This window comes from Adiantum capillus-veneris, chromosome 16, assembly GCF_014529385.1.
Source record: "Adiantum capillus-veneris isolate H3 chromosome 16, ASM1452938v2, whole genome shotgun sequence".
Lineage (NCBI taxonomy): Eukaryota > Viridiplantae > Streptophyta > Polypodiopsida > Polypodiales > Pteridaceae > Adiantum > Adiantum capillus-veneris.
Genome location: NC_140946.1, coordinates 66,176,827 through 66,204,216, shown reverse-complemented (window position 1 = coordinate 66,204,216; position 27,390 = coordinate 66,176,827). Strand labels below are relative to the sequence as shown.

Sequence of the window (27,390 nt, the reverse complement as noted above, 5' to 3'; positions counted from 1 at the left end):
TATGGTAGGACATCGATCTGTCCCATTTCCCAAAGAAGTGAAACTGTTGTCAGATTTGATACTTGCCAAAACTTGATTCTTTTACAATATATATTATCCATAGTCAACAGCAAATTAGCAATGTATCAATGGATAAGGAGATCAAACGGTACCACTATGCTGTGTGGTCGGGATAACCATGGGAACATATATATACGAGACACCATGCCCTTTCTCTGGGTACTGGAAGAACAACAAAGGTACAGCAATATCTAGGTGAGATCGGGGTATGAAGTTGCGAAAGAGAGTGAAACAAGTCACTATGTCTAAGATAATGGGCCACCAATATATATCCATGTATATGTGTGTGTGTGTGTGTGTGTGTGTGTGTGTGTGTGTGTGTGTGTGTGTGTGAGAGAGAGAGAGAGAGAGAGAGAGAGAGAGAGAGAGAGAGCGAGAGAACAACCGATTTTTTCAAATCAATGCACCAAGCATTTGTGGTAAATTGCATATATAACAAATAGGCCTAACATACTAATGCTCCAAGATTGTATGATTGATCAAATTGTGCAACTTTCAAATCTCAAAAAACTGTCTTCCTCCCAAAAAATTAGTTTCCCTTTATGGAGATGTTTGGACACTATTTTTTTGGCATCGCATTATAAGAAATGAATCAAAAGAGAATCGGCTGAGTTGAGCATGGCTCTATTCAAGCATCTATTATTGATCTATTTGATGTGACCACTTTGCTTCTTGCACAACTCAATTAAAACTTCATGTTTGGAGCATATTATGAATGGGTAATGGACCTAAGTTGTATATTGTTTCACTACACCACTGCTGGGCAATGCTCTTAATGGTATCCAACTTGAAGATTCCGATATGAATTCACCATATCTGAATTATTTTTCAACAATTCTACCCAATGAACATGACCTACTTAATTATAAAAAATGGACAACATTGGCTTTGCCCCTTGAAAACCATTATTTTGGCCTTGCCTACGATGTGTTACAAGTCTTGTTGCCCCTTGAAAACCGTTATTTTGGCCTTGCCTACGATGTATTACAAGTCTTGTCTTTAATCTTGGAAAGAGTTTTGACTAAAGTGTATACCTCCTCCTAGATTGAAAGGGGAAAGCACTCTCTACTTCAAATTTGCAGTGCTAAGCACAAGGTGTCCCTCTAGAGGTGACCCAAAGGGGGAATTGAACCCACAACCAGTAGGGTGAGACACATTAACACAAAGCTGGTTAAATACAACAAAGCAGGGTCGATAAATGTAACTCCAGATCATCCAACAAGCTAGCTCTTAGGAGGAGAGGGCGAGCCAAAAACTCAAGACCATCCAGCAAGCTTGCTCTTAGAAGAAGAGGGTGAAAAAATAAGTTAAGAAGCTTGCTCTTGAGCAACTTGTAATGAAACCGCAATCTTGTTGGGAGATTCCAGGAGACTGGTCAGAGAGAGAGAGAGAGAGAGAGAGAGAGAGAGAGAGAGAGAGAAGAAGAGAGTTTTAATGTCGTAGGAAAGAGAGAGAGAGAGAGAGAGAGAGCCAACCAGCCACAACTAGCAACATGGCCAATCATCTTTTGTATATTAGGGCTGCGCACAAAAAGCAAGCATCTGCAGTTTCAAATGCAAATGTACACTCTTTAACTCCATCACAACAGGGTGGCACATTCATTATTCTTTTCTGTTACATATTTGACTAGGATTCCCCCCAGTATACTTGCAAATACAGGAGTAAAAAACAATGTCACAAGTCACTGCAAGTTATGCTTGAGGGCAGGACGGGGCATCCAGACAATCCACATCTGTCTGCCAAGAGTTGCAACTGGATTCTCACTGCAACTTCCCATGTGATTGTGCTTCTCCATTCCTAAGGCATGATGCCCAAAAAAAAGAAATAACAATAACTCGTTAGCTCGCTCTGAAGGGATTTTCAAACCATGTTTTGTTTATCTACCTACAAAAGAATTCACATCAACAGAAAAACAGGTTGCCTTAATTTCCCTGGTTTCTGTTCTGGAAAGATTGCATGCCATGTTTTCAATCTTGATAAGAATGCAAACTTCTGTGTTTAAACTCCTCCATCACCCCCTTTTCCGATTTGCAGAGAAACGCCCTTCCCCCGAACCAAAAACTCCTCCTCACCTTAGCTTATGGCACAGGATGATCTTTCAGTGTACAAACATGGCATGCCATTATGAAGTCGGTGTGGACAATACTCTAGGCTACATCCAATGAAATCTAAGACATCTACTTTGCTATAAAACTAAACTGAGTTTAATAATGACACATGATAAGGACAATAAACCATAACGCTACCAATAGGAAATTCTCACAAGTCACAGTTTTCAAGCAGACAAGATACCTTCTTTCAGGAATTAAATAAGCAGACAGAGATACCTTATTTCAGGAAGCAAACTGGATGTCTTCTTTACAGGCTCTGGTGTATGTCTAGAGTCCAAATGCCGAGGCGAAGACGAATGCTTGTGATGAGACAGGGAAGAGGAGCGTGGGGACCTCGATTCCCTCCGAGATTTTGACCGTGACCTTGAAGATTTTCGGGGAGACTTTGAATGCCTGTCTGATTCGCTTGAGCGAGAATGTGACCTGCAAAAATTGTTCCATCAGTATTCCAATTCTTTACAGAACTTGCATAACATTGTGCATAACCGAAAAGTTTTAGACTTTGTATTCTAGCATAGACACACTTCAAAATCCTCATTATTTGGCCTCTAATGTAAATTTGCCACAGTAAAAGTAAAGGCAATCTACAACAAAGCAGTACCTTGTATCCCCTCGTTCATCTGAAAGAGACTTGGCTCGTCCATTTGAATGAGGAGAAGATGATCTCGCTGGAGAGTCAGAACGTCTTCTTCCTTTTCTGTGAGAACCCCTACCATTCTTTGGAGACCGTGAACGTGATCTATCCACGGATGAACTTTCCCGACCTCTTCTGCGAGCATCTGGGGAGGGTGAACGACTCCTACTACTTCTATAAGGCGAAGGAGAGTATGATGCATGCCTGTGTCGTCGAGAACTCGTGTTATAGGACCTGTACAAACCATAATCATATTGACATTAACCTCCAAAACTTCAAGAATGTATCCTAAAAATGCTATAATCCCTGGAAACAGAAACTGACTTTTGAAGCAGCCAGATGGAGCACCTCAAAAAACATAAGGCCATGTTCATTTTCTTTCTAACCCCCAAAGACTAAACTCCTCACACTATTCTGGAACCTACTCTGCCTGATCCATCCAGCGTATGCATTTCTTTTCTTTTTAAAGTTGTCTTCATTATTGAACTCTCTTTCTTTCAATTAGAGTCTCTAAGATTCTTTCTTTGTGATTGTATGCAGGCAAGCAATCAGAAACTCTTTGCAGGAAAATTCAGAATTCAGATATCTCAAAAATCTTCATTTTGCCCGTAATCTTCTTCGTAGCCCTCTTTGGGCTGTGAAGAACTGCATACATTCACAAAGAAAGAACCTCAGAACATCATTTTGAGAATTAAAAAATGCACAAATAGTAGGACAAAAAGCTAAGAAGTATCATATCCAGACAGTTTAAAGTAAAGCTGAAACAGGTATGGCATTCCAGTGCCTGGAGGAAAGGTTTAAATAAAGAAAAATAGTCAACTTAATCACCTCTATATTTCAAACTGTGACACACATACAGATGTCAAATTGCCCTTATCAGAATATATATATTACAATGTACAAAGGAAAAGGCGAAGACACCTGGAGTGACGACCACTTCGTGGAGACCGTGATCGAGAACGTGGGGAACGAGACATAGAACGCCCTGTCAGAAAACAAAAAAGTTACCTTGACCTCATGATTCTAAGACAATAACTTGTGTCAAACTAGTCTAATAAATGATACCTCGATAAGGTGATCGCCTGTAGCCTCCATAGCTCATGCGCCCTCTGAAAAATTGAAAATTTTTGAAACACTGGGTGAACTCGCTAATCTAACAAATACTCACTGAGGCACAGAACGAGCCCCAATAACAAACAAAACCAGGATGGCTTGTAAAAAACATTTTTTCACTTTTGATTCAAACTGCAGCAAATTGAAGTACCACAAAACACACCTTGATCTTTCCTTTACCCTCATTTCCTCAGGCCTCTTTCTGTTTTCTTCAGCAAACACCACACTTATCTCACGACCTTTAAAGATTTGTCTGTCCATCTGTACCTTCGCTTCAGCAGCATCATAGGGATCCAAAAATTGCACAAACCCAAAACCTCGAGGCTCTCTGAAAAAACATGATAGCGTAAATATCAAGCCAAAAACTTCTATGCAGGCGTGAGAATCCATTTCAACAAGAAGATCCTTTTGCCCTCGTTACTTCTTTGTTACATGCCTTGTTAATTATAATAGCAATACGCAGCCTTCCACATATAAACTTTGACATATGCACAATTGGCATGGCAAGGCAATGTTTTGTCTTTATGTTTTATATGTTCCGTAGGGCAGCTCGCTTGGTGAATAGATTCATATTGATTGGTCATAGTAGGACTCCAATCATCACAGCAAGTCACACAACATCTACTTGCATCATTGGAATTGCCAATAGGAGAAACTTAGTCATCAAGGTGACCACAATTCATGAAGGTGTTGGCTGGTGGGGTTATTTCAAGGAATGTAGCCTTCCTCAGCTGGCCTGTTGTTTTGGTTGATGTTTACCATGCACATTGATTTCAGGCTATCTTATTAACCACCAGCTGCAGCACTTCTTATTTGTCTGTGTATGCCCTACTTATGTATCAAGGTTGACAATCCAATACATAAGGAGATCAAAAATTAAAACAATGGATCCTTGTGCGGTGATTCATCAGGTACCATAATGGGGATTGGAAGAAGAACCTCTCTGTGAGGTTACTTTGGATCAGGGAATGTTTATGACCATGCCCACGATTTCTCATAAGTACTCACCCAGGTGGGTAACAGATTTTGCTCATGGATATCAGGCCCAGCGGATGATAAAAGTGACACAAAATCAGACGTCACACCCTTTCATTCTCGGCTGTGCTTCTACTTATTCCTTGGTTCTTTATTCCTTGGCCTTGAGAGAGAGAGAAAAAAAAAAAAAGCTTTATTAATGCCTTCTAGAGGCTCAAGTTGCCTATGAGACAAACATTTGTGTGTCCATCTATCGCGAAAGGACAGAAGTACAAAGTATCACAATGTGATACTGTGGTAGGGGGGTTGGGCTTGCTTCATTAGAGGCTACCGTCCCGGCTAAGATACAAGATGCATGGTATATGAAAAGGGCCGGGCAGGCAGGGGGGCGCGGGGGGGGGGGGGGGGGGGGGGGGGGGGGGGGGAGGGGGGGGGCGGGGCGGTGGGGGGGCTATTTCTAGGGGATATGTGTGCAAATCTATATGCTCAGGAAGTACAATCATGAAGCGCATCGAGCTGACTAGCTGAAACCGGCCGGAAGCCTTACTAAAGGGCGATAAATTTTGGCTTTCACCCATCCTATCCATTGCTAAACTTTACCTATACTTAACGACACAAAGTAACTTCACAGATAAACCTGTAACTGGAATTCACCCCACGACTTGGTAGCTAGAGCGCTTCCAAGAAGACAATGACACCCCAAAGGTTGGCGCCCCTTTCGGTATTTCTTTATTCCTATTAAACTTGGAGAAAAACCTGTGAGCTTCTACGAGCTATCCCACTTCTATTGGACAGAAAATTCCCTTCTCTAGGCGAATTTCGACAACATAACGACAATAGAAGACTTCACAAACAAAATCCCCATGTAGTAGATGACTTTCCACGCGCATTAGAGCACTTTTACAAACCTGGCGAGAAAATACAGCACACTAAATTCTGTTTTTTTAGCCTCTAAACCGCTCCAAAACACCTATTTGGTGGTTCCCTAACTTCCCCGAAGCTCTTGGGACCTTTAGGCATCAAAAAAATTCAAAATTCTAAACCTGCAAAAAATAGCAAGCAGTTATTCTCTGTTTTGGGCTCCGGTTTTTTTCTTTTTCTTTTTTTTTTGGGGGGGGGGGCGGGGGGCGGGGAGGGGAGATGGTCGGTATGCGTGCACATCTATATGCTCAGGAAGTACAATTATGAAGTGCATCAAGATGACTAGCTGAAACTGGCCTATAGCCTTACTAAAGGGCGGTAAACTTTGGCTTTCACCCAATCTCTACGTTGCTTAACTTTACCTTATCAACACAAAGTAACTTCTAGATAAACCTGTGACTGGAATTCACCCCACGACGTGGTAGCTAGAGCACTCCCATGTAGACAACGACACCCTATAGGCCCCAAAGGTTGGCGCCCCTTTGGGTATTTCTTTATTCCAATTAAACTTGGAGAAAAACCTGTAAACTTCTACGAGCTGTCCCACTTCTATTGGGCTGAAAATTTCCTCTCTAGCCCAATTTCGGCAACATAACGACAATAGAAGGCTTCACAGACAAAATCCCCATGTAGTAGGTGACTTTCCATACAAATTAGAGCACTTTTACAAACCTAGCGAGAAAATACAGCACACTGAATTCTCTGCCTCTAAAACACTCCAAAACACCTGTGTGGCCATTCCCTCAAAGCTCCTGGGACCGTTAGGCATCAAAATGGTCAAAACCCTAACCTGCAAAAAATTACAGCAAGCTGTAATTCTCTGTTTTGCGTGTTAAAAACTGGTGGGTGTAATTCTCTGTTTTGCGTGTTAAAAACTGGTGGGTGGCCCTCAAGTCCCCACACCTGTAGGGCTACTTGCCCTTTGATTTAGACGAGATTTATCGCAAGAAATCTCTCTAAATCAGCCTCTAAAACGCTCCAGAACACCTGTTTGACGGTTCCCTAGCTTCCCGGAGCTCCTTGGACATTTAGGCATCAAAAAAGGTAAAAATCCTAAACCTGCAAAAAATTACGGCAAGCTGTAATTCTCTGTTTTGGGCTCCGTTTTGCTTGTCGAATGCACTTGTAGGTAGCCTTGAGTCCCCACGCCTATAGGGCTATTTGCCCTTTGATTTAGATAAGATTTCTCGCGATAAATTTCTTTAAATCAACCTGTACCTGCTTTGGATTAGCAGTTAGCTAATCCGGTACTTGTGCAAGAGGCTCTTGCCTCGACAATCGAGCATAGATTCCCCACAGCTGTACATACAAATGAATGGCTCTTGACCTAGGCATCACGAATTTTGTATTCGAGAGCGGAATCATCGTGCTATATAAGGCAGAGGAGAAGGCAAGCTTTCCATTAAAGCTGAAAACTTACACCAACTACTCACACACCCACTTTAACTTCACAATGAGGTCAAATTAGGCCCCCCCTCAAGAAGAGATGGATTTTGGGTGCCCTTTCTTGCTGAGGTGTCTTGCAGAATGGCTCTGGAGCTAACACATGTCCACTTTGCCCTTTTGGTTTAAAATTTCTAGTACCCACCAACTTTGAAGTCTCCGTGAGGGGCCTAAATGACTTAAACTAAGCCTAGCCACCCTCTTAATAGTCAAATTTCAATACCAATCAGCCCAACCATCTCGTGGCTGCCTGGACTTCACTTCTATGGGTGAAACTCTCGGCCGTCAGCCGTTTCACACTCGCCATGCAATGTCTGGGCATTTTGGATTTCAAAAAGAGGGTCCCAAAAATTAAATAGAAGTCAAGGAAAAAAAGCCAGTAAATAATGTTAGTGGTTGTCACAGCCTCGAGACACTAGCTTCATCCTATATCAAACTGGGGGTATAAGATCTGGTACATGGGTGGGTGTGGTGTAAGGGTTGTGCGTAAGATCGCAGCTGGGTCTGCCACCAGGCGAGAGAGAGAGAGAGAGAGAGAGAGAGAGAGAGAGAGAGAGAGAGAAATGAAATGTTATATTATCGTCTTCAATGACCTATGAGACCAGATCGTTACAATGTGGTAGATCTGATACAAAGTCAAAGTAACAAAATGATAAAACCAAAATACTATAGAATCCTAAACTGGTAGGTGTGAACTAAGCAGCTAGCAGGGATAGCTAAATCACAAGTCACAAGAGATCCAGCATTGGTCGTTGGCGGATCTCATCAATCTCCTCCATGGTCAGTAATTTGACCGGGCGTCTTGCATGTCGAGCCAAAGTGACCGAATCCTCTGATGTAGCCTCCGTCGATGTTGTGTAGGCCTCCGCAGTCGTGGGCGTCTGGATCTCCCCAGCTCAGTCGCTCGGTTGATCAATGTGCCTCTGGTGTGAGGCGACAAGATCTGTTGTGGCAGTAGCTCTCTCATCAAGCTCTCTCTGTGTCTGCGTAGCTCAAGCAGAAACAAACCCAGGCATCTCTGATCCTTGTACCTCATGACTTTGGAGAGTGGTCCAAAGCCTTCTCTGAACAAGCAGTGGAAGCGGCCTTGTATCTCATAGTAGACGGGGCAATGGCATGTGTAGTGTAACTTTGTCTCAAGCTCCATGTCACACAGGGGGCATTTCCTGGCCTCTGCACGTACTCCACCGTATCTCCCAGTCTTGATCCGCAGCTGGTGTGAAGAGAGAGAGAGAGAGAGAGAGAGAGAGAGAGAGAGATTATGTTAGGGAGAGCAAATTCAGACCGTTCAGACCTTGCAATCCAATGAATCTTATTTATCTGTTCTTTGCAGCTTCTGTACACTACAGGGCAGGGAAACCTCAATTCAAGGAGAAATTAGAATTTAGATCCGACACTTTACCTATAGACCATGTTGTGCAGTAAGGGAAGCAAAACATCCAGTCAAACTAATAAGTTTAATCAGTTGTCCAATAGGAAAGAGAAGTTTACTAGACAGCAACCCTTGAAGAGAAAACAATCCCTTATGATGATATCTCACGCACACTATTGATAATTTCATTTAAGATCAGAATCCTTGATAACAACTGCCCAAACCCTTTCCTCAAGCGCTGGCATTCAAAATGGTCAGTTTTATTATGTGACAAATTGCAGGCATTTATGTGTCCAAAAACATAAACAATTATGTCAAAAAAAAAAAGGAAACAGACAATTTTCAAAAAAACAAAAGTTCAAGGCCTACAATATTTTATAGTTTTCTTGGAAACTAATTTGCACATTGTCACGCAAAGCTACTGCTGCTTTTAGAGTTCAACATAAAGCATTCAACCAAACAGGAAGATGCTATTAATAAATTACCCAGTGTGGAAATCTTTGGGAAGATAGACATCCCTGATGCGCCCATAGCGCTCAAACTGAATACGAATCTCCTCAGGCCTGCAATACAGATATCAGCTGTTGGTTATGTTGTGAACTGTTAGCAAGACAATTTAGCGCCCAAAAAATAGCCGGATCCTAACAGAAAGGCATACCTGCTGTCTTTAGGAATATTGCGAACGAGTAGGCCACAAGGGGGGTCCCTATGCCTACCAAACCTCCCTCTTGGTGGGCTTCTGTATCCCCTTCTTGGAGGACTGTAGCTGGGACTACGTCTCCTCATACTTCTCCAAAAAAAAGTTACTGGACTGCCAAGCATTGAATCAATAATTAAAACAAACAATGAATCTTTAGACAGAAAACGAACAAAGCAAACATTAAAATTTTGTATCATTAAAGAACCTTCTCTTCATGGGTCATGCATATATTATTCAAGGCATTTCTGCCTTAACTTGATTAGTGCCTATAAAAGCATCAGTTGGCGCCCCAGTCTGCTCATGCAGATGCTCCAGAATCAAGGTGCCCCGCTCTAAAAAGGAATTGAGGACATTCTACTGCAACAAACCAACAAGTTCACGCGACAAGTTTGCAATCGGAGGTGCTTTCATTACCAAGAGCGACAGGTGATGATTTGTGTATGAGTTATACAAGTGTTTGCTATTGAGTTTGTGTTTTGCAGCTACTCTACCTCTGAGATCTGAGCAAGAAAGCTTTGGCCAGCGCTTTAGGGATTCCGGAAACGGATCCGAGACGGTCTGTAGAGCCCTCGTGCTCTAAGAGCAAACCGGAGGATTACTGAGTAAAGAGCTTTGCCTCTCAAGTTCCTGGACGGGAAGGAAACTACCATCAAGTTTGAGATCTAGAACCGAGGGGTTTCTTCAGTTCTTGTGCTTGTAAGCGGTTCTCTTTGGTGGTGGTGGTGGGGGTTGTGGTGTGTGCGTGTTTTGGGGGGGGAGGGGGTTGATCGACCAGCCTATCCTTTGCTCCCCAATACTACGTCAATCATCTCCCTTTTCTCTCTATTAATTGTTCGTGTGCGCATCCGTTTGTGACAATGGTGTATCAAATCAGGTTACCTCTCTTCTACAAAGGAGGATGATTCTGAGAAGATACGGGAAGAGCCATGAAAAGTAAAGAGAGAAGCATCCTGGCAGGGACCTCCTTCTCGGACCATGCACCAGTGATCCTCACAGTAGCAGACAGGCAGAGGAGTGGGAGCACGATGCTTCGCATCCCAGACAAGGTCTTGTTGGACTCAACACTCAGAGAGAGGGTAGAGGCTCTCTGGAGAGGGCTTGGATAGGCAGGACTCTCCTGCTGACAGAGTGGCCGCAAACGAGAGAGGAGGAGTAGCGTCTCAAACGGGGCATTGCTTCGCTACAGAGGATGCAGGAGCAGCATCCAGACAATCCTTGGTTGGAGGAGCAGTTACAGCAGGCTCGACAGGAGCTTGCTAGCACAGAGGAGAGGCGACATGAGTTTGCTTTCCACCGACAGGCATCTCAATGGACCCAGGTGGGCGACAGAGTGACTGGTGCTTTCTTTGAGGCAGTGAGACCTCGGCACTCGCATGCCAAGGTCAGTCAGCTGAGGAGGCCCGATGGGTCAGTTGCTTCTGAGCCCGAGGATATGCGTGCAGTTGCTACTGACTTTTACCGTGAGTTACTGTCTGCAAAGTCCCAATCAGAGTGTCAGGATGCATGCACGGAGCAGGTTTGGGCACAGATGCCTTGTCTTGTGATTGAGGAGATGCGTCAGAGGCTTGAGCTGCCACTTCAGCTTGAGAAGCTGCACACGGCTCTTAGGGCCCTCCCCCGTGGTAGTTGTCCAGGTGAGGATGGGCTGACTCCCAGTACTGGGACCTGCTTGGCCCAGATCTCTGCAGTGCTTTTCAATACATTTTGCACATAGGAGTGATGCCTGACAGCATGAGTGAGGGCCTGATCTACCTCATTCCCAAGGAGGGTGGCTCCTTGGATGAGATTCGACAGTGGCGCCCCATCACCATCCTCAACTCAGCCTACAAAATTCTTGCCAAGGCTCTGAGTTTGAGGATTTAGCCACTTCTGGAGAGCCTTATACATGGGACTCAGACAGGTTTTGTCAAGGAACGTAGTATCCTTGACAACATCTTTACCTTTTGGGAGGCCTCTGCCCTGGCACGGCTCCGTGGTGAGGACCTCGTGATTCTTCTTCTCGATTTTGAGAAGGCATCCGACAGAGTTGACTGGGACTTTCTAGAGGGCACTCTACGCAGGATGGGCTTCTCAGATGCTTGGATCAGAGGGGTGTCAGCTTTGTACAGACAGGCTAATAGTCAGGTACTCCTGGCAGGAGGGAGAGGTGATCACTTCATGCTTACACGCTCGGTCAAACAAAGCTATCCTCTTGCCCCTTTCCTCTTTCTGTTCTATGCGGAGGCGATGAGCAGGTGTCACAAACGGGAGCACATAACAATATAAAATACATTCGGATAAATAGAATTTATCACTTAATACTGAAGCCAAAGTATATAGAGAGAAATAGATAAAGGGAGAGAGATAGAGAGTGAGAAGATCGACACAGTACTGGGGACCAGAAGATGGGCTTGTCCCCCCCCGTAATAGTATCTTTATTACTAAGGAGAAGTCTATACAAGCACTTGAACCGAACGTATTACCACGTTCGTTCTAGAATAAGACTTGATGGTTCCTGGAAGCCTCAGCTTCCGATTCCTAGGGCAAAACCCTATTCCAAGGAACTTCCGTTCCTTATTCCAATTCCTCGAGAATCAAGGTTCTCGCCTCTGGATCTCACCTTCCAGACTCAGGGCATGACATCCCTGCAACTCTCTTTTCAAACTTTGTTTCCAGAGTCCTCTTCCCGCAGAACAACTCTGCTTTCCCGGACACGAAGTCCTTGCTTGGGAATCTCAACTTTCGGATCACAACTTGAGAGACTACCTCTCTCCGATCCGTGGATCTACTTCCCAAACTCGGGTACGAAACCCTTGGGCTGATCTGGCTCTAGTTTCTCAGAGCTCTTTCCTCCTGCAGAGACTCATGCCTTCCTCTGCTCCTACTCCCTCACGAAGAGGAAGTACACCTGCAATCAAATACTCAGAGATCATAACATGAAAATCGTTACCTTCAAAGTCTCGACGCTCGAAACGCAACTCGGTTCTCAAAAAGCAATTCCCCGGAAGAGATCTCTACATAGAAAATCCTCTCTTCCAATCCTACACACAAAAGAGGTGTGTTCTCGGGTTCCTTCTCGTAAATCAGCCCCGTCTACAACGTTTATGGGCTGAAAACAGAGAAAAACAGCAGCTTGTCGTGATGGAAACGCGCTCTGTAGGCACTTCTTCGCGAGGGAACTCGCGCACTGGGTCTTGGCGACATCGGGTACACTTGGGGTAGCCATGGGCATCACCGGCAAACGTCTTCTTTGCGGGTGGACTCTGCTAGCAGCATCTCCTTCTTGCAAAAACTGATCCTCCTCCCTGAGTGAGGGCTTGTGATGCTTTTATCGCTCCTAGCCACGGGCACGTATAGTTGCTCGCGTAGAGATCGTGGCCGTTTTTTTTTCTTTTTTTTTTTCTTTTTTTTTTTTTTTTTTTTTTTTGTTGTTCTGCCAGAAAAAGAGAGAGAGAAAACGTTGGTTGATCTGTTGCCTTATTTTTCAGATGGCTGCCCACTTATTAAGTGGGCGGGCGGCGTATTTTAAAAAATGGTATGAATCTGTCCAAAATCTCAATAAAACCTTATAAATTAAAAACAATGCTTTCATAGCACTTCCCAGGCGTCCCTGGATGCAATCACACGCACAGTTGCAATGCAGACATAGACTTCCTCGCGGGAAAGCATCTGCTTTTCCGAAAAGCAATCCCGCTTTCTCAGAAAGCATCTGTTTTTTTTTTATTTTCCGAGAAAAAGATCCTTCTATTAGTTAATGAAAACTGCCCATAGGGCTACAACCACCTCTGCAAGAGAGGGCTACAACAAGCATGATGGGGAGACTCTCCCAATGAAAAAACAGCATATATACAATGGGGCTAAATCAAGAGATGGGAGGAGGGAAAAGCCACACAGGTGGACAGTAGTGCCATCTGAGCACCCCCTGGACTATGGTGTAGAAAGGCCCAGGGCACCAGAGTCAAAGGAAAGCCTCGCGGCGCTCTCGCATGCGGTCGGAGCTGCCCTGTAGTCCCTCAAGCTGTCCTCTGAGAGTATGGATCAGCTCTAGCCAAAAGTCACGAACAGTCTCTGCTGGTGGCACAGGGCGAGCCTCAAAGATGCGGAAATAGCGGGCCCGCCAGATGAACCAAAGTGTCAGGCCACTGATGAGCTCCCAACACTCCTCTCTCTCACTGCACCACTCCAGTGGAGTAAGCTCTGTAGCAGGTTGGAGTGTAGGTCGCCCCCCCTGTATCACTATCATCCTGCTGGTGGAAGATAGCTCAAACTGAAGTGTCGGGCCCGTGAGGGTGGACCAAGCTGCTGCCCCCCAAGTGTACTGGCGAGATGTGGAGAGAGCAGGCATCAGCCGAAGAACTCGTAGCCACACCTGAAGAACTCGTAGCCACACCTGCTGGGCCGAGGGACAGTCCCAAAGACAGTGACGCTGACTCTCTACCAAATGGTCACAAGTTGCACATGTGGCCGAGAGACCACTATGCACAAGCCAGCTCCCTACTGCTGTGGCTCTATGTGCGACCAGCCACTGAAACAAGGTGACTCGCCTCGGCTGTCTGGAGTCCCACAGCCTCTGCCAAAAAGCTGCCAAGAACTCGACTGTGAGGCCCTCCTCCTGCCAATGACGTGCTGCAGCGGGGCGGGCCTCTCTCTGTGCTGCAAGTATATGACGTCCAAGCCGAACAGTGTACTGAAAGAAGGGGACTCCTGGGCGGTCTGCAGAAGAGAAGGGGTCCCTCCAAAGCCACTCACAAGGATCCCATTGTACTCGTGCCAGTGGACAGCACTCCCAAGCCCATAGCCTCCAGTGTCCTGTCTCAAGAGCTGCTGGGTCAAGGTCTATTACGCAAGTCCTCCCACAGATGCCCACAACTCGGATCCTCTGGAAACAGCACTCTGCTACCTGCGGGGCCTCTACTGCAACTCGTTGTAATCGTCCCCCACCCTGAAGCTCGAAGAACAGGGCTGGGACAATCTCTGAGCAAGCCCTGACTGAAATGAGAACCTCCAGTCGTGTGAAGGCTCCCATCCATCGGAGTGCTACTGGCTCGAGAGGCGTGAGCCACTCAACTGGAACTGACTCTGAGATGTCCTGACACATGCTCTGCACCCCTCTCATGCCCTGTAGCTGGATAGCCTGCACCTCCTCTGACAAACCTGTGAACTCTAGCCACTCACCTAGAGAGCGCGTTGGACCAGCTGCCATGGGACCCCAAGAAACATGAGGCCGACTCCCAACCAAGTGGCCTCTCTGAGTGCTAACCATGGGGTTCCAGACGAGGGGTTGCCGTAGGCACTCCTCCATGCACGTCGGCTGTCTCTGCTCTAGGCCACGGCGTAAGAGCTCCCAAGATCGAAGAAAAATCACAGCAAATCGGTCCTCCAGTCTCCTGCTCAAACCAACTCGGCGCAGCTCTGTAAAGATCCATCTGGTTGAAGGTTGCCAAGGGCCTCCTGACTGAGGCACCCTGGCACGAAGCCTCTGCAACAAGAACTCCTTCCAGGGCTCCTCGCCTGGAAGAAGTCCTCTGACGACGAACTTCCCAAGAAGGGCTCTGCTCTGCTATGCTGGATCAATGATCCCAAGCCCTCCCTAAGAACAAGGAAGTGTGATGACCGACCAAGCCACCTTGGCTCGGGCAATCTGAGTGTCGCGACCTGACCAAAGGAAGTTCCTGACCAGCCTCTCTACCTGGCTGATACAAGAACTCGAGAAGATCCAGCAAGAAGTGATGTACCACATAGTCGCCAACAACACCTGGTTGGCAACTGCTACTCTACTAGCCAGCGAAAGTCGTGCTGAGCTCCAATGTAACAGCTTTCTCCTGATGGACAGGAGAAGAGGAGCAATCTGTTGCTCGGGGGACAAGTCCAAACCAACCTGACAACCCAAGTACCGAACTGCAGTCCCTGGAGGAATCCACCTGGCATCCAATTTGGCACAGGAGCACTGCCAACCGAGAAAGCCACTGTCTTTCTCCAATTGATCAGTGCGCCCAATGCACAGCAGAAAGTCTCCAAAGCCTGCTCACATCTGTGTAAATTGGCCTCCTGGCCCTCTAAGTACAAGGCCGAGTCGTCGGCAAACTCAGTGTCCAGAAGCTCATCTCCCCGTATAGGGAGTGCTAAGCCCCTCAGACCAACCTGCTGTGACACCAAAAATCTGCTCATCGCCTCCGCATAGAACAGAAAGAGAAAGGGGGCAAGAGGACAACCCTGTCTGACCGATCGTGTGAGCATGAAGCGCTCACCTCTACCTCCTGCCAAAAGCACCTGACTGTGAGCCTGTCTGTACAAAGCTGACACCCCTCTGATCCAAGCATCTGAGAAGCCCATCCTCTGTAGCGTGCCCTCTAGAAAGTCCCAGTCAACTCTGTCGTATGCCTTCTCAAAATCGAGAAGAAGAATCACAAGGTCCTCCCCACGGAGTCGTGCCAAGGCAGAAGCCTCCCAAAAGGTGAAGATGTTGTTAAGGATACTGCATTCCTTGACGAAACCTTTCTGAGTCCCATGTATAAGGCTCTCCAAGAGTGGCTGAATCCTCAAACTCAGAGCCTTGGCAAGAATTTTGTAGGTTGAGTTTAGGATGGTGATGGGGCGCCACTGTCGAATCTCATCCAAAAGCGGGGTGGGGCGACAGAGACAGGGGGGCGAGGAGGGGAGTAGGCGGGAGCAGAGGGTGGGGGAGGGGATGAGGAGGAGGAGGGGGGGGGGGGGGGGGGGGGGGGAAATCTGAAGGAGGGGCGGCTAGCGAGGGTGAAGCTGAGGTGGAGGCTGGCGTAGGGGGCTCCTCCTGCTCAAGAGGACCAAAGCGGTTCCCCGTGGGAACTCACTGCTGCTGAGTAGGCACCTGAGGGCCACTCTGAGTGCCAGGCTGTCGTTGTGGCCCCTGGCGACGACGGCCACCGGCCTGCTGCCACCCCTCCTCCGCTGGAGCCCCAGGCTCGGAGGGTGGCTCTGAATGTGTGCGCTGTGCCGCTGGCTGTGGCTACGGCCCAGCCTTGGCAGGCTGGGGCTGAGGCTGAGGTGCAGGTCGTGACCTCCTCCGTGGACAGGCCTTCGCTAGGTGGCCCATCTGTCTGCAAATGAAGCACTGGTTGGGGAGACCCGAGTACTCCACACTGTGTCTAAACCAACCCTTACTCACCCGAGGCAGAAGGATGACCTTCGGGAGCGTGTGGGGTATCTCTGACCAAAACTCGAACTGAAGGGATGTCAGCCGCCTGATGCTGCCGTACGAGGTGTCTCCAGGACAGTCCCGATGGCGGAGCCAATCCTGGAGAGAAGTGGAAGGTACTCCCTCCGTAAACCCGGAAAGCAGACTGAGATGGGGATGTCTGTCTCCTCTACTAGCACATCCGAGGTCGGGTCAAAACCATGTCGCCACTGTCAAAAGTGGGCGCATGATGCTCGGATGGCCAGTGGACTCATAGCTATGACCTTGGAGGCTATCTCGGAAGTCTCGAACTCAATCTGGTAGTACACTCGTCCGAGAATCTGGACATCCAAGATCTTGCCCACCTCTGCAAGAAGGCGGGCCTGGAGAAGGTCTCGCAGCTCTCCTGTGCTAGGATGGGTGCCGAGAACCTTGCAGATGACAGAAGTCGCCTGCAAGCGCTCTGCCTCTGCGGCAAGGCTCGCTTGCTCTGTCGGCGAAAGAGCAAGTCGAATGGTAGGCTCAGCGGGGTCGGGCGAGGGGGCTTCAGGTGAGTCCCTCTGTGGCGGAGCTGGAGCCTCCATCTGTGTCTACTGCTGAGTCGAAGAAGCGGACGGTGGAGAAAATCTGCAACCGAGCACGCCAAGCACTTGTCCGAAGAAGAAGTGTTGCAGAGCCAGGTGCAGAAGACCTTCGGGAACGATGAGGACAGGGGGCGGGGGGTGGGGGGACGGATAAAGCGGCGAGCGAGAGTTCAAAAGGTTGCGGGGGGGGCGGGGGGGGGGAAGGAGAAGCGGCCAGGGAATGGGGGGCAGCGGCGGGCTTGGGGGCAGCTAGGGGCGCGGGCGGCAGAGGGCAAGGGTGGCGGGCAGGGCTGTGCGAAGGAGGCAGCGCGAGGGCGAGGGGGGCAGCGCGAGGGCGAGGGGGCAACGCTGGGGGGCTGGAGGCAGCGCGAGGGCGAGAGAGGGGGGGGGGGGGGGGGTGAGCGACAGCGATGGCGCAACCGAGGGGGGGGAGCGTGCAGCTGCCAGCAGCAGAGAAAGCATCTGTTTTTCCTCAAAGTTTTCTCTGAACCCATCTTCATTCAAGTGCTTGCTTTTCCTTGTGCACAATTCTAACACAGTTGGAAATTTCCTCCTGACTATGGATATTCCCTTTCCGATGCACCTATCACCCACCTTGTGACGCATCAAGAATACCCATCACCTAGTCCTTTCCTACCGAACTTACGGTACAATCTCCTTCGCGATGCTCTATGTCACCCATCCTATGACGCATCAAAGATGTCCGTTCCCGGATGGTCGGATACTTCTTTCCGATGCTCCCTCTCACCCATTCGATGTGACACATCAGAAGGACCCGTTCCTGGTGGCCTTACAAATATTCTCGTTCACAGTGCTCCCGTCATTACTTTGAATGACGCACTAGGAATACTCTGTACTCGGATGTCTCCAGTGAGAAAAACCCTCTCACTTAAAATTCCAATAATTCATTTAGAATTATTTTTCCTTGGTGTTCCAAGCGAGAAAACCCTCTCACTTATAAATCCAATAATTCATTTAGAATTATTTTTCTGTCAGATAAAGTCAATTTAGCAACATCCCTCTCACTTATAAACAGTTGTCCTCAACTGTAGAGGTCCAACTGAACTGCCGAGGAGAAACCGGAAAAATTTCAAATCTTGCTCAATGGTGAGTTGAGCTCGTCCTTTCTCAGTAGAGAACTTAAAAAGTAAATTAAACAAAAATTTCATAATTCAATACTTACCTTACCAGTTCATGTCCTTCCTCTAGTACCTCGAGGATATCCTTTACCATTCATCAAAATCACAAGCCACGTAAGAACTCATCATTCACGTTTCCGAGAATATGTTAACTCAATCCACCTTCTCAATCCCGAGAAGAATAATCCTCCTAGAAATCAATCTAGGTATCTGTCCTTGCGCATAATCCTGCGCTATTAGTCGAGAGGGTATTAAACCTCTTGTGTCCTCCCACATAGGGAATGCCCAAGTCATAGAGCATTAAGCTCGATGTCTTTCTTTCACAATTTGTGATCACCTTAAAGAAGGTTCTTGTTCCGGGCCATCGCTCAACGTAGACGGACGGTTCCCATCCGAAGATTCTTTGTGCACGGCTGCACTTCCTTCCAATCTTTATTACTTCCTTGCAAAATCTCAAGCAGATAGGATTCTAACCATAGCATTTTCTGAACGTACGTTCAAACCCGGTTCACAATAGAGCGAAACCCTCTTTGATTCTCACGGATGTTCTCCCATATATAAATCTTACCATTTTGAAACGGTTGGCGAATTATATTCTTACGAACAGAATAGTTCGAATTTATTCCAGCAGCGTGTAAATGCTACTCGACCTGCTCATGGAGAAACATATACCGCAACCAAAAGTTGCTACTGTAATGGTAAAAGCACATAGCGTAGCGTACTCAATGATCAACGACCGTCAGAAAACCTCTTCTCCGTAGAGAAACTCAAATTCCTTCTATCGAAGACATCTCAAATAGAGATTCTCGTGTCGGAATATCCTTCCGCGCAAAAAGGCGCTCAAAAGAGTATAACAAACTCTCGTCCAGTTCCTTGGCATAGGTCTGCATCTTCGTGTGTTATCCATGTACTCAAAAGTGTACATAATTCTTAAGCTGTGTTAGAGTTTCAATGAACCTGGGAAATTACCTTCCCTTCATAAGATCCTTAGAGCAAAGACGCTCAACTTGACGATCCCTTGGCTCGATCTTAGAGCAAAACCCGCTCATCAAATAATCTAGGATTTTAATCCTTGGATTCCTCAGGCACAGGCCATAGTCGTCGCTTGTTCCTTCCTCATAAAGAGAGTGTTCATTCACTTGTGCAAAAAGCACTACCATATCTTCCCTTACCGTGTAGGGGGTGTGGGCTTATAGAGTATTCAAGCTTAATGAAAGTTTTTCTTTGCTAGAAAGCTTAGATGGTTCCTTCATAATTTCCTACCCGCAGTAGCAGGTAATCTGTTCGAGAATTACCGGATACCAGATCAATAGTTGACCTTCCGGCTAGTTAAGCAAACCAATTCATCTCAGAAAACAATTTGATCCTGCTCTCATAAACACTTGAGAGTGAGTAGTCCCGGTTAGACATAACCATACCGTGCAACAGAGCAAACAAGCACAATGCACTTTATGATTTCCGCAAAGATGTAACTTTGATCGAGAACTTGCCCTCTCACTTAAAGTTCGAGGGTCTTTTATTCAAGAACTCAGGAGTTAGATTGAATTCCCTTACTCCAAACTTTCTATGTTCAATGGTTCCTGTCCCACTACGGGGATTGGATTCTATGTACACTAAGGTGTATACTTTCAGCTTTTATTGCTGACTCTACCATCTGCTGCAAAATATTTTGCAGATGCATCTATAAAATTCGAGCAAAAATCCTTTGTTGAATTTCTTCATCTTTCCTCCCTCGAAGAGAGTCGAGAGTGGAGCTACCTTGGCAAGAGTGAACCACTACTTGCTTTGACTCACTCGTGTTCCTATTGAGCAGACTGATCCCAATCTTCTTGGATGCCTTCCTCAAAGGGTAGAGGAAAAAAATTTGTCAAAAAATTCAGCCTGGAATTGAATCCAAGTCTTGTGGTAAGTTCCTTGCAGAGCCTTGGTATACCACCAAGTACTTGCAATCCCCTTGAGGTGTTTCGTCACATACCTCACCTTCGACGCTTCTCCAAAATTGTCGTTTGCAAAGGCAACTTCATACTGTCGAATGAAAGCGGTAGCTTTCGAGACATATTCTCTTCCATCAAAAGTATCAAACTTGACCGGAGTGTTCTAAGGTCTAAAGACCTTCTTCATATCCTTTCCTGGCTATGGTTTTGGATTGATGTTCGTGGATATTTTATGAGTTCTGAAGTATCTTGAGCATTCCGCTCCTTGGATTCTCTAGATTCTTAAGCATCATGCTCTGGTCGCCTTCTCAGAGAATCCCAAGTCTTGTGTCGACTTCTTGCAGAGAGAAAATTTTTCCCAACTATGCGAGCTTTTCCTGCAGGGCTTAGGGTTCCGCCTGCTTGCTCCTCTCTTTGCTTGTCATGGCTTCTTCCCGTATCTTCCCAGAGTCGTCCTCCTTTACAGAGAAAGAGAGGAGACCATGCTCTGATACCACTGTCACAAACGGGAGCGCATAACAATATAAAATACATTCGGATAAATAGGATTTATCACTTATTGTTGAAGCCAAAGGATATAGAGAGAGATAGATAGAGAGAGAGAGAGAGTGAGAAGATCGACACAGTACTGGGGACCAAAAGATGGGTTGGTCCCCCCCCTTAAAGAGAATCCTTTAATAGGGAGAATCTTTTTACAAGCACAAGAACCGGAGAAAACCCCTCCGTTCTAATTCTCTGACTCAATGGTCGTTCCTTCCCGTAAGGGAAATCCGAGAGGCGAGCTCTCAATCCTTTTTCCGTCTGTAGTCAGAGTTGAGACTCTGCAGAAAATTTCTGAATTCTGTTTCCAGAATTCCCAAGCGTAGGCCGAAGCCTTCTCACTTCTCCTTCGTGATGAAGTACCTGCAAACATACGCAAACAAGCGACAACAATTCGTATGGCGAATCCACAATAGATACCTGTCGCTCTTGCGCGGGAAAAGCGACTTCCGTGCTTCGTAGTCTCGCGATCTCTTGCGTTATCTAGCGGCAGAGTCTTCTCTTGCTGACGTTGGTAACTCCCTTTCACTAAGGGCATGTGGTGCTTTTATAGCTCCTAGCCACGGGCACGTATAGCTGCTCGCGTAGAGATCGTGGCCGTTTCTTCTTTTTTTTTTTTTTGCTGTTCTGCCAAAAAAAGAAAGAGAGAAAACGTTGGCCGATCTGTTGCCTTATTTATCAGATGGCTGTCCACTTATTAAGTGGGCGGCCGGCATATTTTTAAAAATGGTATGAATCTGTCCAAAAACTCAATAAAACCTTATAAATTAAAAACAATGCTTTCACAGCACTTCCCAGGCGTCCCTGGATGCAATCACACGCACAGTTGCAATGCAAACATAGACTTCCTCGCGCGGGAAAGCATCTGCTTTTCCGAAAAGCAATCCCGCTTTCTCAGAAAGCATCCTTTTTTTCTCAAAGTTTTCTCTGAACCCATCTTCATTCAAGTGCCTGCTTTTCCTTGTGCACAATTCTAACACAGTTGGAAATTTCCTCCTGACTATGGATATTCCCTTTCCGATGCACCTGTCACCCACCTTGTGACGCATCAAGAATACCCATCACCTAGTCCTTTCCTACCGAACTTACAGTACAATCTCCTTCGCGATGCTCTATGTCACCCATCCTATGACGCATCAGAGATGTCCGTTCCCGGATGGTCGGATACTTCTTTCCGATGCTCCCTGTCACCCATCCGATGTGACACATCAGAAGGACCCGTTCCTGGTGGCCTTACAAATATTCCCGTTCACAGTGCTCCCGTCGTTACTTTGAATGACGCACTAGGAATACTCTGTACTCGGATGTCTCCAGTGAGAAAAACCCTCTCACTTAAAATTCCAATAATTCATTTAGAATTATTTTTCCTTGGTGTTCCAAGCGAGAAAACCCTCTCACTTATAAATCCAACAATTCATTTAGAATTATTTTTCTGTCAGATAAAGTCAATTTAGCAACAGCAGGTTTTTGGTGTCGCAATAGGTTGGTCTACGGGGCTTAGCACTCCCTATTCGAGGAGATGAGCTACTGGACGCTGTGTTTGCCGGCGACTCAGCCTTGTACTTAGATGGCCAGGAGGCCAACCTCCACAGGTGTGAGCAGGCTCTGAAGACCTTCTGTTGTGCATCGGGCGCACTGATCAACTGGAGAAAGACAGTGGCTTTCTCAGTTGGTAGTGCTCCTGTACCAGATTGGATGCGAGGAGAGGCCAACCTCCACAGATGTGAGCAGGCTCTGAAGACCTTCTGTTGTGCATCGGGCGCACTGATCAACTGGAGAAAGACAATGGCTTTCTCAGTTGGTAGTGCTCCTGTACCAGATTGGATGCGAGGAGAGGGTTTCAGGTGGATTCCCCCAGGGATGGTCTCAAGAAGCCCCAAGAGAAGGATGACAATGGGCACCAGGAACACATTGTCAGACATGACAACCGGCAAGAGGAAAACAAGGAACGAGGTGTCAAAGTGCATAAGGGATCTTCGGATTGAAACAGCGGTATTGGAGTCAATTCGGCCCTTGTGTCCAACCCTATATTGCAGTAATTGGTGCAAACCCAATTGGGACAGCCGCGTTAAGCAGGCTGCCAGGAACAAAGGTCAAGAAAAAGAACGTGCTCTCTCTCTTCTGTATGACAATAAAGGTATATCTATCTCTTCTGCATCATATTCTCCTGACTATACCACTTGTACTTCTCATCAAGTATCTAAACCCTCTTCTAACAGGAAAGCACCTACTACTTCTTTACGTAACCCTAAAGAGAAACCCAAATTCAAGAAGGTCAGCCGCAAGCATCAATGCAAGATGCAAGTTTCCAAATCTCGTGATAAGGATGTCAAGTTTGACTATTACATAACCCTAAAGAGAAACCCAAATTCAAGAAGGTCGACTACAAGCATTAGTGCAAGATGCGAGTTTTCAAATCTGGTGATAAGGATGCTAAGAAAAAGAACGTGCTCTCTCTCTTCTGCATGACAGTAAAGATATATCTCTCTTCTCCATCATATTCTCCTGACTATACTACTTCTTCTCCTTATACAACATCTAAACCCTCTATTAACAGGACCCAAATTCAAGAAGATAAGCCGCAAGCATCAATGCAACGCGAGTTTTCAAATCTGGTGTAAAGGATGTCAAGCATTTCTTACACTCAAGGCGCATTGTCCTACGCGCAATGGTAGGTCTTGCAGTTCCTTGAGTGAGAGAGGCGTCCTTGAGAGAAACACTACAACACACTTAAACACTAGAGAGAAAAAAACATTCAAAGATTAGCGGATTAGTGCAAAATCTTCAAAACTTTGATACCAATGTCAGATGCAGCCGAATTGAATATGGTGCAGATCTAGGTTTTACACTTCCACAAATCCTTTATTTATTTCCTTCTGTTAGTGATTCCTTTTAGCTTCAATGACGGTTCCTTTTACTTTTCCCTGAAGAAAGGGAATGAGAGAGAGATGGAGATGTGTAGAGAGAGAGAGGAGGAGAACGACACCCGATGGGGTCCCAACCAACCCTCTCAAGGGCCCCCCACACCGTTGTCGATGTGGTATTGCTTTTAATTGCATAAATGGAATGTAAACACATGCAATACCTCAAGTGCAGACTCTACTGACTCTAATGATGACTGCCGCCGCAAAAACTCCTCAAGACGAGGCACCTCCAGGGCTGATTTGATGCACCTTTGGATCCTTGTCGATACAGATGGCCACCGAGGGGTAGATCTCGTGCTGAATTGGGCTCCAAATGTGAGAGGAATGAAGGGCTGAAAGCTGGCTGCAAAAACGCAGATCTGGCGCGCAAAACGCAACAAATCTCTCGCGTAAGCAGGGTTGAAAACACAAATCTCGACAATGCCGATGATGGACCACAATATGAGCACTCGATGACGGCGAGGGGATGGCCGAGGGGAAGCTTCATGGGCTGCCAAAGTACCGGACCGCAATGGGATACCAACGACGACAGATCCAAGCCGTTCCATCGCGGGGAATGGGCTGAAATCTAAAAACGATGGACTGATACAATGCTTACTGCAGCACTAGGGCTGAAAACCAAAACATTGGTTGGATCATAAGAGGAGGTAGCGCTAGGGCTGATTTGACATCTCCAAGCAAAATCCCTAACCCTTTTGCTGCTGACTGAAAACGCTAGGCTGATCCTGAGCAAAACGTTAGGATTGGCTCTGCTCCTTGCTAATGCTATCTCCATCTGCTGAAAACGTTGGCCCTCTTCGTCCCTTTATAGGCCACGAATTGGGCTTATGAATTAATTTAGGCTTAGGTAGGGCAACCCGTCCGCCACACCCAACAAAATCATTAAAATGAAGTATTAAAGTTAGGCCAAGGGGGGTCAGTTTGAGTACAACTGTTGCACATCTGCCCAATCCGATCGGCGTGGGGAATGGCTCATTGGATTCCACTAACCTAAAACTACATGCACGTCCGTGCTATCTCCATCTGTTGAAAACGTTGGCCCTCTTCGTCCCTTTATAGGCCACGAATTGGGCTTATGAATTAATTTAGGCTTAGGTAGGGCAATCCGTCCACCACACCCAACAAAATCATTAAAATGAAGTATTAAAGTTAGGCCAAAGGGGGGCAGTTTGAGTAAAGCTGTCGCACATTTGCCTACTCTGATCGGCGCGGGGAATGGCTCATTGGATTCCTCTAACCTAAAACTACATGCACGTCCGGCCAAATGCCCATCGTAACATTTGTAAAATGCGAGTACAAACCATTTATGCAAGAAGGTTCCAAAACTGGAAAACCGTAATCTAATGGACTTGTACGGACATGCAGGTCCTGCCAAACAGGCTCACAAAATTGCCAGTACTAATCTTCCTAGAGTTCTAGACACTACTATCTAGGAAGAAGGGGAAAACTGGCTCTGAAAGTCTATGAAGATTGTCCGCGTGGCACACAGAGCCATGTGCACGTGACATAAGGATGTCAAGTTTAACAACTACACTGGAAGTAGAGATGTCTCCGAGGCACTCCCTTTCACCAAACAGTTTGAGGTTGCTTTTACAAATGGAAAAAATCCAAGTTGCATCACGTTGGGATGTATCTCAAGGTGACAACAAGCAACTGGTGGTTAGCAAGCAACTGGTGTACAAACCATTTATGCAAAAAGGTTCCAAAACTAGAAAACCGTAATCTAATGGACTTGTACGTGTACGGACATGCATGCGAACAGGCTCACAAAATTGCCATTACTAATCTTCCTAGAATTCTAGACACTCCTATCTATGATGTCGTGTGTGCATCTAGAATCAAATAACACAACGACTTTTTGACCTTTAATTTCACCATAGCATTTGAGGAGTTCGTCATTTGAGCGGAGACCAAGTAACCTCATTGTAACCACAAAGCTTAAACCAAATAGATATATGGCTTGTCTCCACAAGTAGCAAAAAGCTTTGCTCCAATCCAAGAGGCTCTGTAATATAAAATCATTTGCCTGGTCTGATGCCTCTCACTAAGATCTGAAACAACCTCCGCATCTGAAACCACTGCCCATTGAGGAGATATCCACAATCCTGATATGAGGCTTGCCCACCAAAGAAGTAAGATAGTACCTAAATTGCCTTGTCGACAACTTGCAACCAACTACCTTATAGACCAACAGCAAGCCTCCAATGAAATCACTAAATCATGTATCGTACAAAGGGTGTTTGAAGAAAATTTAATACCGACAGCCCACCACACCCCCACAACTTCAATCGCTTCCATCGCCTTGTCCACAAGTTATCATCCACAATGTCCAGGATCAAGCTCCATACACCAATACAAAAGTGTGTGAGCATGTTTGGCAAACTGAGCTTGAGATTGCCTTAATAAAACCTGACTGAATGCTTACAATAGTTACGGCCATAAAAATGAAGGGGGTAATTCAAACTCTTGAGAGGACAATGTTTCTTGGTTGGAGCAAACTTCAAGCTGTAGCTGAAACAAACTGCATGGCATGTATAAAATGTACTTGCTTCCAACGTCGCCCAGTCTTTAAAGATTGAGTCAACAGTACGGTAGTTTAAAACCTTGACATTTTATATAAGGAGTACCAAAAAGTGCTGTAAGGGATTGTTGATGCACAACAGGCCCAGGATGCTTTCTTTCGTATGGTTGTTTGCAAAACGACTATGTTAGCAAGTTCTTTGGCCGTCCTTTGAGACAAACTTGTTTATTTGTGTGTTGCTTCCCCCAGAAGAATGCGGATGCTTGTGGACTTTACGCGTGTGTGCGTCCACGCATGTGTGTGTGTGTGTGTGTGTGTGTGTGTGTGTGTGTGTGAGAGAGAGAGAGAGAGAGAGAGAGAGAGAGAGAGAGACCTGCTCAAGGCACTTTGGCTTTTCCCCTCATGAACTGTGATGTAGGAGACATGGATTTAGTTGTCGAGGGCGTCATTCTTCTGAGAGTCTCGTCTCTGCACATCGATAACGGCCTCTAGTTAACGGCAGAATCTTGATGGACATCGTCTATGACTCTATGGAAGAAGCCCTCGTTAATTTTAAACACTCGTAGAAAACTGTCTCTGCATTTTGAATCGTTAACCTCTCCAATAATTTCTCTCCACAACTTTTTCTTCATTGTATTTTTCATATGCTAAAATTGCAAGATCCCACATACCTTGCAAATTTGCAAGCTTGCCTTGATGAAAACTGGCAAAAGATTACATGGTTTAGTGTAGAAACCAGTGAATCCTTGACATGTAGACCCAAAACTGACGAGGAGGGTTTTAAGTGTGTCCTTTTTCTCTTCGGTTACAAAAAAAAATAGCCTTGAGCAACAATTGAGCTTTTGTGGAAGATGTTGGTTTAAATCTTTATCCATCTGTTTATGACTACTCATGCTTGGTTGCCACTCATGTTTGTTTATAATACCTTATACGCCCGATAGTTACTGCAAAAGATACTCATCTTCTAGAGATGTTAAAAAAAGGGAAGATGTTCTCTCAAAAAATTCCAAGCTTTGAGGAGCTACAAAAAAATAGCTAACAAGCACTTAAACATTTCTCACCACAAGGATATCACAAAAAATTCAGTCCACAATCCACCCTTAGTATACAGACAAGGAAATAAGAACGAGGTAACAAACCTAACATTCTTCGTTCTTCAATGCTCAAAAAATCTCAACATGTGAGGGGCTACAAATAAAAGCAAAGAAAGAAACAAAAATGTTTCTAAGCTACTAAGTAAGTATATAGTGCCCGACCTACTCAAGTTCCATATAAAGTATAGTAGAG

At 46.0% G+C, this 27,390-nt stretch overlaps 1 protein-coding gene across 2 annotated transcripts; it reads right to left on the bottom strand.

The window, feature by feature from the left end:
- Window positions 1-1,553: 1,553 nt before the first annotated feature.
- On the bottom strand, window positions 1,554-26,677 carry LOC147439198 (uncharacterized). Of its 2 annotated transcripts, none has more exons than XM_086485074.1 (9): window positions 26,477-26,677; window positions 9,288-9,435; window positions 9,115-9,192; window positions 4,082-4,246; window positions 3,871-3,914; window positions 3,727-3,790; window positions 2,773-3,039; window positions 2,388-2,594; window positions 1,554-1,857 (listed from the first exon to the last, which is right to left on the bottom strand). In XM_086485074.1, the coding sequence occupies exons 2-9, from the start codon at window positions 9,413-9,415 to the stop codon at window positions 1,821-1,823; spliced, it is 990 nt and encodes a 329-aa protein (XP_086341200.1). In that variant the 5' UTR covers window positions 9,416-9,435; window positions 26,477-26,677; the 3' UTR covers window positions 1,554-1,820. The 2 variants fall into 2 exon arrangements, with proteins under 2 accessions (XP_086341200.1, XP_086341199.1); XM_086485073.1 differs by having other exon boundaries at window positions 9,288-9,440; window positions 26,477-26,676.
- Between the last annotated feature and the right edge of the window lie 713 nt (window positions 26,678-27,390).

Coding starts and splice junctions, on each gene's coding strand:
- LOC147439198 (XM_086485074.1), bottom strand. CDS start 9,415: ATGAGGAGACGTAGTCCCAGCTACAGTCCTCCAAGAAGGGGATACAGA. Junction 3,791..3,870: donor CAGGCGATCACCTTATCGAG/GTATCATTTATT, acceptor GTTTTCTGACAG/GGCGTTCTATGTCTCGTTCC. Junction 1,858..2,387: donor AGTTTGCTTCCTGAAATAAG/GTATCTCTGTCT, acceptor ATCATGCCTTAG/GAATGGAGAAGCACAATCAC.